This window comes from Miniopterus natalensis, chromosome 17 (genome assembly GCF_054644295.1).
Source record: "Miniopterus natalensis isolate mMinNat1 chromosome 17, mMinNat1.hap1, whole genome shotgun sequence".
In the NCBI taxonomy this organism is placed as follows: domain Eukaryota; kingdom Metazoa; phylum Chordata; class Mammalia; order Chiroptera; family Miniopteridae; genus Miniopterus; species Miniopterus natalensis.
Window position 1 is genome coordinate 27389226 of NC_142097.1, and position 15232 is coordinate 27404457.

At 44.9% G+C, this 15232-nt stretch overlaps 1 protein-coding gene across 2 annotated transcripts in view; it reads left to right on the forward strand.

Moving 5' to 3' along the window:
• The first annotated feature begins 13112 nt into the window (after positions 1 to 13112).
• Positions 13113 to 15232, forward strand: part of KAT7 (lysine acetyltransferase 7) — a 30524-nt gene continuing 28404 nt past the window's right edge. Inside the window, exon 1 of one of the 2 annotated variants that reach the window (XM_016215607.2) lies at positions 13113 to 13244. In XM_016215607.2, coding sequence (XP_016071093.1) covers positions 13230 to 13244 — 15 coding nt within the window. In that variant the 5' untranslated portion in view covers positions 13113 to 13229. The remainder of the gene's footprint in view (positions 13245 to 15232) is intronic. The other variant, XM_016215609.2, reaches the window with a different exon arrangement.

Consider the following 15232-nt stretch of genomic DNA (forward strand, 5'->3'; position numbering starts at 1 on the left):
AAAAACAGCCCTAGCCAGTTTGGCTCATTGGTTAAGAGCATCGGTTTGTTCGGACTGAAGTGGTTCTGGGTTCGATTCCAGCCAAGGGCACTTACCTGGGTTGCAAGCTGGATCCTTGCACTGGTAGGAGGCAACCAATTGATGTGTCTCTCACATCAATGTCTCTCTCTCTCCCCTCCACTCTCTCTCTGAAAAGCAATGGAAAAAATATCCTTGGGTGATGATTTAAAAAAAACACAACAAAAAACATTATAAATATAACATAAGGGACAAGTGATTTGAAAACTGGTCCGTAGTCTGATTTCCTTTAGATCCAGGGCATAGACTCCAGAGCTATTTTCAGAGCCAAAAATATTATCTCTAAAGGGCTTTTGTAATAATAAAGAACTGCAAAATATCACCACAGGTTCTTCCTCAGTTTTATTTTCTGTGCCTTGAAAATAAAGCTTTATGAGCTTTCCCCTCCCTGCAACGCCGTCTTCTTCACCATCTGCTTCAACTTCCAATTAGACCTCACTTCCTCCAATCATTCCTCAACTGACCTTGTGAGACACTAATGGTTCCCTAGGGACTCAGGTGTGCAGTTTGTTGCCCAATATTTAAGAGTACTAGCGTATGCCCAGCCATCATGGCTCAGCAGTTGAGCACCGACCTAGCATCCAGGAGATTGTGGTTCGATTCCCGGTCAGGGCACACGCCAGGGATGCGGGCTCCATCCCCAGCAGAGGGCGTGCAGGAGGCGGCCAATCAATGACTCTCATCATTGATATTTCTATCTCTCTCCCTCTCCCTGAAATCAATAAAAATATATATTTAAAAAAAAGAGTACTAGCTTATGGGTAGCTTTATTCCTGCTAAGTCATTTTATATCTGTTTGTCCTTTCTTCCCAATTTTGAGCAAAGGGACCCAGTTATTTTGGTATTTCTTGTCAGCAACTAGTGCAAGCCACTGCATTCAGTAATGTTGAGTCAAAGTTGGTTAAGTATTTGACTGTTCCTCCAGCTAATGTTTCTGGCCACTCCTCAAGCTTGAGGCCAGAAGTCCTGCAGACTGAAAGTAGGGAAGCTGCAGGTTTTGTGAGGTTTAATGGTTATATCATTTGGGGGTTCCTGTCTAAGTTAAAGAGTAAAACAATTATAGAATTAGGTACTAGGCCTTGGAAGGGTTCTGTGCAAGTGAGAGGTTCTGACACTTGAGTTGCATTAGCTTCATTGTAAATCTGTTTCTAACGGAAAGAATGAAGCCTGGTTATATCCTAGCCAAATCATCGACCCTGACTGAATTGTCTATTCCTGGTTTCTCTGGTGGATATCCTGTACCCAACACATTTATTCCAGTGGCTCTGGCTTGACAAAATGGCCTTGGCAGCCAAGTCTCTCTATCTAATAAAAAAGTCCCAAAGGGCTGGATTTACACTCCTCCCACTTAGTAACTGGGTGGCACATAGAATATTCCTCCTTTCAAAACAGGTGGTTTCTCCTGCTGTGTGAAGACCTGTACCCAATTCTGGAAGCCCCTGGTGGCTCATAGCCACAAGGAATTGTGTTGTTGTGCAGCGGAAGGGCCTGGAATGTTCCAGTACATTCCACTAGTGACCTCTGTGACCCCTGCTTCTATTCAGCTTGGGCAAAGGCCTGGTAGTCTACAAACTGGCCTGTATTCTGCTGGGGTAGGAAGCAGCTTGGCCATGCTTCTTCCATGCCACTTTGATAAAATCAGACAAGTTGGCATCTTCCCCGGAAGTCCCACCCAACAGCTCCATCCAATTCTCTGACCTCCTGGGTGTTTGCCCAGAATGTCAAGCCAGGGTTTAGATACCAACCCTAGAAATTTCTTGGCTCTATACACCCAATTCTGAATTCTTCCCCAGACAGACTAGAAATACTGGGATCCCTGAACCGGCGGTGGGTTCAGAATGCCCAAGGAAACTGTATCATCTGTAGAGACAGAAACCTCAGGGTCCCAGGAAGGAAGGAATGTAATCAGGATGCTACAGATCATCTGCCCCTGCTACACAGCATAGAAGAAAACTTCCACTTACTGGGCACTTACTATAGGCTAAGCAATTTGTACATATCATCTCATTTAATCCTCAGTCATAGTTATTATATCCTATACACTAGGTATAATTATCCCCATTTCACAGGCAAGAAAACAGGCTCAGAATGGTTAGAAAATCTGTTGAAGGTTATACAGCTAGGGGTGACCTGCTTTCACCTCTACTGTGTATAACTACCACTGGTGGTGGAGGGGGTGGGGCTCAGTGGACTAGGTGAGGGGGATGCAGATCCAGAGGTCCACTCTTCACCCAGAGGTTAAAGGTCAGAGGTAGGAAATACACACAAGACCCATCATACTATAACCTACTCCCCTGCCTTTCAGTCACTCCCCCAGCCCTAAACTCTAGAGCTCTTACTTTGTTTATATTGCAGGGGAGCAGTACTCAGAAATCATGGAGGTGAGTCTGGCAGGTTCCAGCTGTTCCTGGAGTGTGAGTCAAATATTTTTTTAAACGTTTCCTTGGCAAAAGCATGTCTGTCCTTCAGTGGACTAGTTAGCCTAGGACCAAATCACTCCCTTTCTCCAAGCTTCCTATCTCCCGGAAGGAGAGAGAGAGATGGGGGAGTTGGGGGATTTCCATTAAGAAGAAACCGGAGAAGATTAAAGGAGGCAGAAGGGTGGCGCTGCCCTTTAAGAAAGCCTGCCAGAGCTCCGGAGCTGGGACTCTTAAGAAACTTCTGTAGTGTGCCAGGTAAAGTGAGAAAGCTCTTCGTGGGGTCAAAAGAGAAGCTACAAGAGGAGGCCCCAGGGAAGACTTGGCAGAAGAAGGTGGGAAGGAGGTAAGAATCTATCCAGGACTGAAAGTGTGTGTTTAATTCTGAAACCACCAAAATAAAAAATAAAGGGGCTCACCCCTTGATTTTGTCTCCCCACCTCTGGGATGGGGCAGCCAAGTAAGGGGAACTCTTGCTGGACCATGCCCTCCGTTGCCAGAAAACTCTGGCTGCACTGCCTGCCCTGCCTGCCAGAGCCCTGCTGGAAAGAGTGACTGACCGCTGTGTTTGGTTGATAAATGGTGGGCACCCCTGCCTGCTGCCCATTCTCTCTTTTCTCCCTGCTTAGTTTGCAGTCTTCTCCCTGGCAGGGAGCCCCAGAGTAGGGGTGGGGGCAGAAGGGTCCTCCAAACAATATTTAATACTCAGTGATTTATGGGCAGCTGGGAGGGAAGGAGGGGAAACCGGAGAGGGGAAGCCCCTGGGACTAGTTTCCATGACGCATCAGCACACCATTGACAAGAGTCAAAAGTATTTTCCTGATGTCTATGCCTTTAGGTCCAGCTTTGGGGCAGATTCAGCCCTCACCTCTCCTGGGGCCCAAGATTCTAATACCATCTAGGATGAGACCAGGGGAACTGGCCGAATGAGACAAATAAACATACATCCAAATCCTTAGCCTTTTCCTTTGTTAATTCTCACCCGAGGATATTTTTTCCATTGATTCTAGAGAGAATGGAAGGGAGGGGAGAGAGAGGAGAGAGAGACACATCACCGGACCGTTCCCCCAAATGGGGCAGGGAACCTGCAAGCCAGGTACTGCCCTTGACTGGGAATGGAACCCAAGACCCTTCTGTGTGCAGGCCGCCTCTCTAACCACTGGGCCACGCTGGCCAGGGCCTTATTCTTTTCTGCAAGCCCCACAGTGCTGGGAGAGGGAAGAAATAAGTGAGGTTGAACAGCTCAATGGCTGTTTTTGGAGGATTTCTTTTTTTAATGTACAAGAATTCTTTTGAACCTCCCATGGCTCCAAGAAAAACTATGTGAAATGTCCCTGCTTAAGGGGCCAGGGGGTTAAGTGCCAGGGATGGAAGGCTAAATGCCAGGGGTGCTGGTTGTGGGGATTCTTGGGACTGGGGCTAATGGCCTCCCTGCTGCGGGCTCAGGAATACCAGGCCCTGGCTCTGGTTGCCCTGAGAGATGCAGCCATTTTTACTCGATTGAAGGGCACCACCTTCTGGGATTTTCCCTTTTCTGGTGAAAACCAGAGTGGAACAGGCCCAAAGGACCAACAGGGCATGTGCCCAAGAGTCTGGAGGGCACTGAAGGAGATAGCAATGTGAGGTAGGGTGAGACCCATGTTTTATATAGTTTAGAATCTGGGCCCTGCTGGTGGAAAGAAGGTTTTTTTTGTGAGAGTGTGTGGTAATTGCCCTTCACAAGGATGGCCTTGAAAGGTCAGGGGATGGGCCCTGAATAGCCCTAATGCCCCTGAAACAGTCTATTGTACAGCTATTGTCTATACACGTAAAGGAACCCTTCTTGGCCCTATTCAGGCTTTTCTCTGTGGTTTCCCAAGGGAATAGCTGCATACTACTTATCCCCAGAGCCAGTTCCTCCTTTAAGCTTCAGCAACAGAAGAGTTCAACTGCATTTCTTGAGTTCCTACTATGTGCCAGGCATCATGCTAGGTGCTGGGGATACAGAGGTAAATAATACATGGTCTCTTCTCTAGTAGTCCACAGTCTAGTTTTCAAAAGATTTCCCTTCATGCTGACTTTTTAAGATTTAGTTAGCATATCTTCATCTATCCCCTTCTATTCTCATGCACATGGATCATATTTTCAGCCTTCATCTTTCCACAATCTTTGAAATTTTGCCTCATCTGGTAACCTCCACTTTTCCTTTGACTGATTTAGCTGCCTTTTTCTGGATTCTCATATTGGGAGCTGAGTGACCAGAATTAGGCACTATATTTCATATATGAATGCCATGTGAATGTGTGCAAATGAAGAATCCAAATACTCACACAGACAAATGCATAATTACAAATAGAGAAAACTGCTGTGAAGGAAAGTATGGGGTGCTATAAAAGTGTAGAAATGGGCGGCCTTTATCTAATCTAGAAATTTCAGGAAAGAGTTCCCTGAGGAAATGACATTTGATCTGAGATATGAAGGATTAGTAGAAATAGGATAAAAATATGAAGAAAGAACATTCCAGGCAAAGTAAAGAGTATGTGCAAAGGTCCTGAGGTGGAAGGAACCATTGCACTCCTAAGGAATTGCAGGAAGGCCGATCAGGCTTCAGCACAGAGGATGAGGTTGTGTGGGATGGGCTGGAAAGTTAACCAGAGGACAGACCATGTAGGACACTGCAGGCCCAGTATGGATTTCAGTCTTTATCCTACAAAAGCACCTGGAGTCCTTACAGAAGAGCAGACAATGGCTCTCTTTCCCAGATTACTAATGCTGCTTTTACTTGTCTTGAAGGAGAACAGTAATGATGGTCTAAATTGCTAGGAACTTCCCCAGTGCCCTCACATGGTGTGGCTGGCACTGAGAAGGCCCAAAACTGATGAGCCAGCTCCAGCCTGGCAGTCCTTAGGTGAGGGATGGCCCCTGCCAGTGTAGACAGAGGGGTAGGGGCGGAGGGTGGGTGGAGTGCTTTGCCTGAGGTATCAGCTCCACAGTGACATTTGGAACAGCCCCAAGACTATGGCTCTTGTTCCTAGATAACTCTATCATGTGTATCCCCATTGAAATGGTCTGCTCACCCTGCCGCCCTTCCTATAGCAGCTGTGCTCCCCACCCAGTCTGGGGAAGGCCCTTGGATAAGAACTCTGACTCTGAGGTTTTGACCTGCTGAGTTCAGGCCTCTGTACTGTCTGGAACCATGTGTATTTACATATCCTTGATAGTTTTTCAGGGGTATTAATGGGAGCCATGGGAGAAGAGGGTTGTGATGGTTGGACTCCCCCTTTTCAAAGCCCATTCTTTGATTCTTAGTCCTGTGTTTGGAGAAAGTGGTTTGGTGTAGTGACATCTACTGGCAAGGCTAGGCAGGTAAGAAAATGACCAGATGCCTACTCATCCTCAGGTAGTTTCCAGACTAGTAAGAAAATCATTCTTAACCTCCCCCCGAGATTCGGTTGAGGTGAGTAACCTCATTTGGTTAGAGCAAGACTAAGAAGCCTAAGGTTGTGGATTTGGCCCATGTATGTGCTGGTTTGCCTTAAGTAGAGAAGTGTTTTCCCTAGTTATAGCGTGCACCCCTCACTTTGGCCAGTTGATTCACATCTGGGTACAGTTGTTATAAGGGAGACTGGGAAGCACTGTGAATGACTCAGAGGGAGCTGATCCTCACCACACGGTTCCTGGGAAAGTATCTCCTAACCCTGTTTATAAATGGGAGAATGCAGGGTCATTTTTCATCCTCCTAAAGTTGGCTGGTCTGGGAAATGTTTTTTCTGGGACTCAGCTCCTCTCAGGGAAAAAAAAGTGTCTACAGAACCATATTTGAGGTTTCTATTGTGGGCAAGAGTAACTACAGCTTTTAAAGTGGCCACTTGCCCTGGCTGGTGTGGCTCAGTTGGTTGAACGTAGTCCTGTGCACTAAAGGGTGGTCGGTTTGATTGCGGGTTCAGTTCCTGGTCAGGGCATATACCCAGGTTGCAGCGATTGATGTTTCTCTCTCTCTCCCTCTCCCTTCTTCTCTCTCTAAAATCAATAAAAATAGCCCTGGCTAGTGTTGTTCAGTGGGTAGAGCATAGGCCTGTGCATGGAAGGGTCTCGGGTTTGATTCCTGGTCAAGGGCACATACCTGGGTTGCAAGTTTGATCCCTGGCCCTAGGCAGGGAGCTTGTGGGGGGCAACACATTCATGTGTCTCTCTCACATCAATGTTTCTCTCTCTCTCCCCCTCCCTCTCTTCCTTCCTCTCTTTCTAAAAATTAATGGAAAAAATATCCTCAGATGAGGATTAACAAAAATAAGGAAATAAATAAAATCAATAAAGATATATTTAAAAAATAAAAAATAAAGTGGCCCCTCAACTCTTGCTGAGATCGGACATAACCTGCTTCCTCACTGTATCATCCATGTCATCCACACATTTTGGTCACAGTCTCATTCTATTTCTCAACAGCCCACATCCTTGACAAAGAGTTTACCACTGTAGGTAACTGGGAACCCAGAGTGAAAGTGAGGAGAAAATACTAGAGAAATCATCATGAAGCAGATGTTCTGCCTTCTCAGTGACGCGGGCACTGTAACTGAATGTAACTCAGACAAAGCATGCATCTATCTATTATCTATCTATCTATCTATCTATCTATCTATCTATCATCTATCTAATCATCTATCTATCTATCATCTATCTATCTATCTATCTATCTATCTATCTATCTATCTATCTATCTATCTATCTATCTATCATCATCTATCATCTCTCAAGCTTCAAGAAAGTCATCAAGACCCCAGTAGAAAAATGAGTAATGAACAGGATTTCATGGAAGAAGAAACAAAACTAGCAAATAAATACATGGAAGATTGAAGTATATCCTAACTACAAACAATATCAAAAGCACATTTGAGGTGCAGTTTTCATTTCTCCTAAAATTGCAAGATTTTATTAAGTGGTAACACTCAGTTCTGGGAACAATGTCTTAAAATTGGCACCCTTACACAATAGTGGTGACACTTTAAATGTGGGCAAATCTTTGGGGAAAGAAATAAAGCAATATATAACAGGTAGAAATAAAAGCAAGAGAGAGCTATCGATGTAGGCAAATACTGCAGCAATATCTGACATAAAAGACCCTCAATACCTGAAATACGTATGCCACAGTACCACAGGTAATGTCACACAGTGGTTACAATTACAGTTATGAAGACTATTAGAGAAACATGGGAAATGCTAAGAATGTGCGAAAAATATGACGTTTAATGTAAACAATGAATGTATCTATACAAAAATATGCACATGTAATAAAACATATACATGTGGAGAAAAATCAGAAGGCAATGTGTAAAAATTAAAAATAGCTTTGTGACAGCAATGAGATTAAGAATATCCTTTCTCAAAAAAATTATTTAGTGTTATTACACTGGGTTAATATTTGAAAAGGTGGAGGGGGTGGGGGCAGGTGAAAGTCATACTCCCACAGCCCTTTCCTATACATTCTTTGTCCTAAATCGACAGTTCTAAGAGGGGAAGGACCATGTCAGTTTATTCACATTGTGCACTCAGCTCCCAGCCCAATGCCTAGCACTTACCAGATGCTCAGTAAATATCTGTTGAATGAATAAATGAAAATGCCTGAAGTCTCAAAAGTCTCAACCCATGATGACTGGGTACATTCCATCCTGGGGAATAAAGAGGAATTTGGTTTTGTTGTAATTAAAAAATGAAGGCCCATCCATAATAGCAATTCCCTGGTCTTCTTGATAAGTGAATTTGGGAATGAAGAACCCAGGGAGAAACAGTCTGTTAAAGCAAACCCAATTACCACCCAGGAACATATGTTGCCCTGAGGCCTCTGCTGCCATAACAACATCATGTAACTATAACTACAGCCCTGGAGGGCTTTGGCCCTGTCAAATATGGAAAAAGATGTCTTCATCACAGCACAGCTTTGTGCTCAGATTGACTTCCCTAGGGACCTTGGATCAGGGAAGGGAGGTAGATAAGTGGAGGAAGAGGGGGGAGATGAAGGGCATGAGGAGGAGAACTGCTATTGAATCAGGAACAGAGTGGGGGTTTTTGTGTTGTTGTTTTTTTTTAGCAATTTTCAAAATGTGGTTATTTGACTGTTTAGTTTTAGTGGTTATTTATAACCCCAGCTGAAGAGGCAGTGAGCTGTGCCTGAGTCTGCTGGGATCAGTCCAACACTTTCCCCCAGGGTGGGGCTGGGAGTGGGTGGTGGGTAAGCGTGACACAAGAACCAAAGTAACAAATGTCCAAGAAGGTAAGAGAAGTTTCAGGCCACCTCTGGCAGGAGTCAAAAAGGAAGGACCATTAGTGACTGTGCTGACTCTATTTTTAAGGCAGCTCTAAAGCAAAAAGGTTTTAATATGAATTATGATCACATCAGCAACCTCTGAGGTTTTCTCAAAGGCTAACGATGAGGCCAATACTTGTCCTTAGAAGTTAGTGATTGGCCTGGCTACATTAGAATTGTCTTAAAAAGGACAAGGAGCACTTCCCCACCTCACAGGACAGTTATCTGCACACAGAGGATGCTGCTGTTCCTAACCCCTCCTAGGCCAAAAGGGAGGCTTAGAGGAAAGAGGATGGCTGGTTCTGTGCAAGTCTTTCCTAATGGAGCCAACACCTGGCAGTGGCCACCCCATTTACTGAGCCCTTTTAGATGCCAGGCAGCAAGGGAGAAGCTGGAGACAGCGTGGCCAGCCAGGCAAGGCTCCCAACCTCCAGGAGCTCTTGGGCCTTTGAAGCAAACAACGAACAACTACATTTTGTATTTGAAATCTGGTACCTATCATTTTACTGGCAGGGCGAGCATTTGAAAGGAAATTGAAGGATCTTTTAGGGAGTTCACAAATGTAGCTGAGGAGACAAGATACAGTTATAAGAAAGAAAATGCACAAGGGCATACCCAAAAGATTGCCCTCATGCCCCTGCCCTGTTCAGTTCTTCCTCAATTCTGGGTAAGGTTATTACAGCATTGTTGTAACCAGTCTACCTGCCTTGGGTCTCCCTGTCACTCTGCTTAGTGCCGCTCACAGCTTCCAGAGGGATCTTTAAACTGCAAATCTGATCCTGGGACTCCCCTGCTTAAAGTCCTTCAGAGATCTCCCATCACCTCCAGTACAGGTCCTTAGCAAGGCATTCAGAGCTCTGCATGAACTGGTTTCCCAAAACCATTCCTGCCTCAACTTTAGGCAACCACCCCAACTCCACCATGCCATTACCCAATATACAATGCTGTTCCCTTTGCATGGAAAGCCCTATTCTCCTTGTCCACTGCTAACTTATTTGTCACATGAAATTCCATTCTTATTTCACCTCTTCTATAAATCTTTTCCTAAACTCTCCAGACAAAACACTCCACTTCCTCCTCTGTACCACTTCTGAGCTTTCCCCATCCTTCTATTTTCCCATTAGTACTCTATAGTATTTTGGAACAATGAGCTCACTGACCTGGGGAAACACAGTGTTTTGTTCATATTGGTGTGACTCAATGCCTGGTATATAGTGCCTGGGTAATCATTGTGTGTCTCTTGAGCTGAACTGCAGTTGAACAGACAAGAGCAAACCACCACTGAGACCACGTAAAGATATATTCACAAACACTACGATGGTACAGCCATGACTAGGATGACTGGAATTATGAATGTCAGTAACAGTGACCATTTACTTAGCACTTACTCTGACAAGTAACTGTGTTAAGTGCTTTACAACAATCATCTCCTTTAATTCTTACAACAACCCTGTGAGGTGGCTACTTCACAGATGAGAAAACTGAGGCACAGATAAAATTTAAAACTTGTCTAAGAGCAATGCAGATAGAAAGTGGAGGAGCTAAAATTCAAATCCAGATATGACATCAAAGCCCTGTACTGGGCACCAGTAGAGCTGATGAACAAAATTAATAGTAGTTATATGTTCCTATTATTTGTCTGGGAAGGAGAGAGGGGAACAGAAAAGCTATCAAATTGTATAAGGAAAAGTATAAATATAGCAGTTAAGGCAAAAATAACATATCACTATGCCCTACTACCTCAGAAGTACTAAATCAGTAAAGACTTTCTGAAGAAAGTAACTTAAAGAAGGTTGGATGTATCAAGGCAGGAAGAACAGCAGAGCTACCTATGTGAAGTCTGGTGGATGAGGGTGCGCAGGAGGGCAACTTGTCAAGGGCTTTGAAAGCAACATCATTCCTGCTACGAGAGCTAATGTGTCAGGACGAAAATGATGCTCAAAGTAAATACTACTTTGGTTCAAAAGAAGAAGAAAGCTTTCGGGATCCCCCTTTGCCCATTCTAAACATACCTCGGTGTTCTACTTTCATCTTATGTACACATTTTCTTTATGATTATATTTCTATCCTATTGGTATTAGTTTTTTCATTTTTCTGCCCGAGTGTACACTTCCCAAGGACAAGAATCATGTCTAAATGGGATTGTAAACTCTTTTACAATTAGTGTTAGCTACAGTGTTTGAAAATCCAATGTAATAAATTAACTAATGTTGAACATTTGTAATGCTGGTATTTGTATGATGAATGATTAAGTCAGGATAAGAACTTATTCTAAAATACTAATTTCACCATTTTTGAGTGCTATACCTTCAGAGATTATAAAACAGTAAACACATTCTGATTGACTGGCAAGCATTTACTGTGGGTAGAGCATGGTCTCGGCACTACTATGGATGGTATGAAAGAATTGAGCTATGTTATTATTATTATTATTTTTCTTTTATATATCTTTATTGATTCCAGAGAGAGGAAATGAAAGGGACAGAGAGAGATAGAAACATCCATGATGAGAGATTCATTGATCGAGCCCACAACCTGGGCATGTGCCCTGACCGGGAATCGAACCGGGATCTCCTGGATCCCAGGTCGACGCTCAACCGCTGAGCCACGCCCAGCCGGGTTGAGCTATGTTCTTAACATAAGAGCTCCTGACCACTAGTCAGGGAGCCAGACATCCAAGAGCGACCTCAAAAACACACCAGGAAGTGCAAAATAACAGTAATAGTGTGAAATTAAATGCTTAAGAGCTAGGGGTATACTGGAAGAAGAAACTTGAGCCCTTTCCAAGTAAGGTTTTTTTGTTTGTTTTTAAATATATCTTTATTGATTTCAGAGAGAGGAAGGGAGAGGGAGAGAGAAACATCAATGATGAGAGAGTCGTGGATCCCTGCCTCCTGCACTCCCCCCACGGGGGATCGAACCCCGATCTCCTGAGTCCTAGTTGATGCTCAACCGCTGAGTCACGCCCGGCAGGGCGCCAAATAAGTTCTTAGGTGCAGTTCAACTTAAGTAGGTTATTCAAAGGTATTTATGCTAAATACTAAAGCTGCCCGTGTTAATACCGGCCCAGGATATCCCCAAGGAGAGTGCTGGCTAAAGGTCAGGAACTTTAACTCTTCGGAGTCCTCGGTTTAGCACATCAATCAGATGTTTACCGTGTTGCTTTGTTCCTTAGCTTAGCTCGGCAGCTGGGGGAAATCTGCACTTTAGTTTGCCTCGGGTGAAAGTGGGATCCACGATCCTAAATTAATGACTGAGCTTGCCTAGGTTCCACTCGGTCGCTCGTGGCCAAGCTTTGGTCGCCTCAAGGCTTTTCCTCCAGCGAGTTTAAACTCTCAACGCCTACGCTCCGCTTCCCACCCTTTTCTTATGGCTCTTCTTCCAGCCCAACATCCTTGACCAACTTCTTCCTAGGGCCTCGCAAAGCAGGCCCTATTATTTAAAACATCCATGCCTTGTTTTTTAGGCTCCAGCTTCATTAAAAATATTCCTTCCTCTTCTTCCCTCCCCCAACTCCTGGCTCAAGCATCTGATTTCCAGGGGTCACTTGGGCTAAAATGGGGTTTATCGCTTCTCCGATCCCGGTAGGGCACCCCGCCCCCGCGGGCCACCCAGGCCTCTCAGACCCATACGGAGTGGGGGAAGGGGGTGGATGCTCACCACAAAGCTAAATTGGGAATTGTTTGGAGCTACAGCTTCTGGCCAATGGTTCTGTTTCCTTCCGCGACGTGACTGACTTGCTGTTCGCTAAGAGCAAGGACAGTGTCTCCTCTACCAGACAAAAAATTTCCGGATTATGGACGCTACCCTTTCGTTTCGTTTACAAGCCTTCATTCTTACCACTCTGAGACACAAGACGACTCTTAAAAATAGTTTTTTGTGTGAAGTATCCCTTCTTAACTTTGAGTTTATATGAGAAAAGGAAATGTCCTTTAGCCAATTAGGCAACGAAGGGGTTAAATAACAACCTGATGAATTCTAAGGGATTCCTTCCTCGACTTCAGAACTTAAAACTACCGGGAAGAGGAATTTTGCCCAAGGTAAAGATGAGACCCGTTAACTTCAACTGTAAGGCTTCTGCCCCAAATAAGAATGGCTCCCCAGGCCCACAAAGGGTGCCATTCCCCTAACTAAAAATCGCTGGCCCCGTTTGTACTTTGTGCCCAAATCCAAAATGGCGCTCTCTAGCCTCACTATCAGAAGCGAACTTCCCAGCACACCATCTGGCCCGTAACGTCAGGTGACGCGAGCCTCAGCCGGAAGTGAAGGAAAAAGCGCCTCAGCCCGCGGCGCCTGCGCAGAAGGCTGTAGACGCTGTGGAGCAGGAGGCACTTGGGATCGTCCGCAGGATTGGGACTGCTACAGAGGCCGCCACGGAGCCCGCCGGAGCCACCGTTCCTCTTGCTGCTGCCGCCGCTGCCCGAATCGGAACCGTCGGGCCGCAGCCGCCGGCAATGCCGCGAAGGAAGGTGAGAGGAACGGGACCATAGGGATGGCGGGTGTCTAGGACTGTGGATTGAGCAACGTGACGCAGTTGGTCACGCTTCACAGCCCCTGAGTTCCAACTTCTCGCTCCCCCGCACCTATCTCGGCAACTCTCTCTTCAATCCACATCCAACAGAAAAATGTGGGCCCGACTCTGGCCTCGGCCTGTGCTTGCAACTATTCCCGCCCTCTGCTTGCCTGGCTCGGAGGCGTTCTTCTCGTTAATTGGTCGCTGAAACATCTAGGAGCATATTGATTGGCTGGTGACACCGCCCATTTGGGCCCAACGGTTACCTCCCCGCGTGCGGGGGAGGTGTCTGGACCTGGCCTACAGCTCTCGGACTAGCTGTAGAGAACGATACCTCCTCTCTTGATTGGCTGATTTTGGCAGTCTGTCCCGTGGGGGTGCGGTTTACCGTGACTAGGATTGGGTGGCACGAATCCCCGCCCTTCGGGCTGGTGATGCTGTAGATGGAGAGGCGGGGTTTTGGAGCATCCTTCCTTTCTGGGCGGGGGTCACAACAAAGCAGGGAGGACTGGGTGGTAGAGAACCAGCGCCTACTCCCAAGGGATCCCACCCACTGTGGCCTGTTGCACCCAAGCCGTAATTTTTCCTTATTTGCTTAATTGGACAGCGCCTAGCAAATGCAGTTTGTAAAATCAGAAACTTTGTAGAATTACATGGGACTTAGAGATCATCTTGGGACACCCCGACCCCTTCTTTTTACAGCTGAACAGAGGCATAAAGGAGAGCCCCAAGCTACTCAGTTAGGCAGTGGCTGAGCAGCACTATAGAACAAATGTAATTCAACAGATTTTTATTGACTACTTGCTATGTGCTGATTGCTGAGGATTCAAAAATTAGACATAATCCCTGGCTTTAAAAAAAAAGATCACAGTCTGATGGGGGGGAGGGGAGACATAAATAACTGTAGAAGGATCTAGTATATACTCAAGTGTGTGTGTGTGTGTGTGTGTGTGTGTGTATTTACATAGTGTTGTGGGAAGGAAGTGTGGGAGCAAGTAAATCTGCACTACTGTAGGATGAGGAGTAGATTGGTGAAAATCAGAGAGACAAGGTCAAGCCAGGAAAGGATGGTCAGAGGTGATAGTGATTCAGATACCTGGGTAACTGGACTAGATGACCTTTAACTACTACCCTCCCACCCCCACCCCCTTCATCCTATTGATTTACCGTGACACTGGGGCCTCCCATCATTTCTGGGCACATTACCCTTGAACTATTTGGAAAGCTGAGTGGTATTCTTGCTGATTTCTGCAGAAATCTTTCTCTTCACAGAGGCTTTCAAATAAAATATTTACACTTTTTAGTGTCTGCTAAAACAACCTACATTAGTAGGTGTTTATGTTAAGGCTCACCAAATGCAGGAATAGTATTGGTGCCTTGGAATAGGTCCACGGTCTCCCCAAATACAAAGGGCTCTTGAAAATGTAAGTTTGTTCTTTGTAACTTATTTGGTGGCAAGACCTGTCCTAAACTGTCCCAGGCTACTTACAGTTTTTGCATGTCTTCTTTAGTGTGATTGTTTACATACTTTGCTGCAGAAATAGTAATATATCTGATTATGGTGTGTTATTTGCAGGATATATGCAAAGTATTCCCTTTCCAAAAATCTAAAAGATTCTGAATTCTAAACACAAAAGGCCATAAGGGTTTTGAATGAAGATTAGGGGACTTGTAGTGTCTTTTTTTTTTGCAAATGCTCTTTCCTTTCTGGTTTAGTAAAGGGTATATAGTGTTAATGCCCAACTGATCAAAGTTATTCTTAAAATAATTATTAATTAAAAAGACGATAAAAAGTTTCTGTTTCTGAATACCTACAAGTTTTCTTGTACAAGCTGCCTTTTTTTTTTTTTTTTTTTATTCTCACCTGAGGATATTTTTTCCATTGCTAGTCAAACTGGCTAGGGCCTTTTTTTTTTTTTAAAGCCCTTTTGGTATTCATATGGA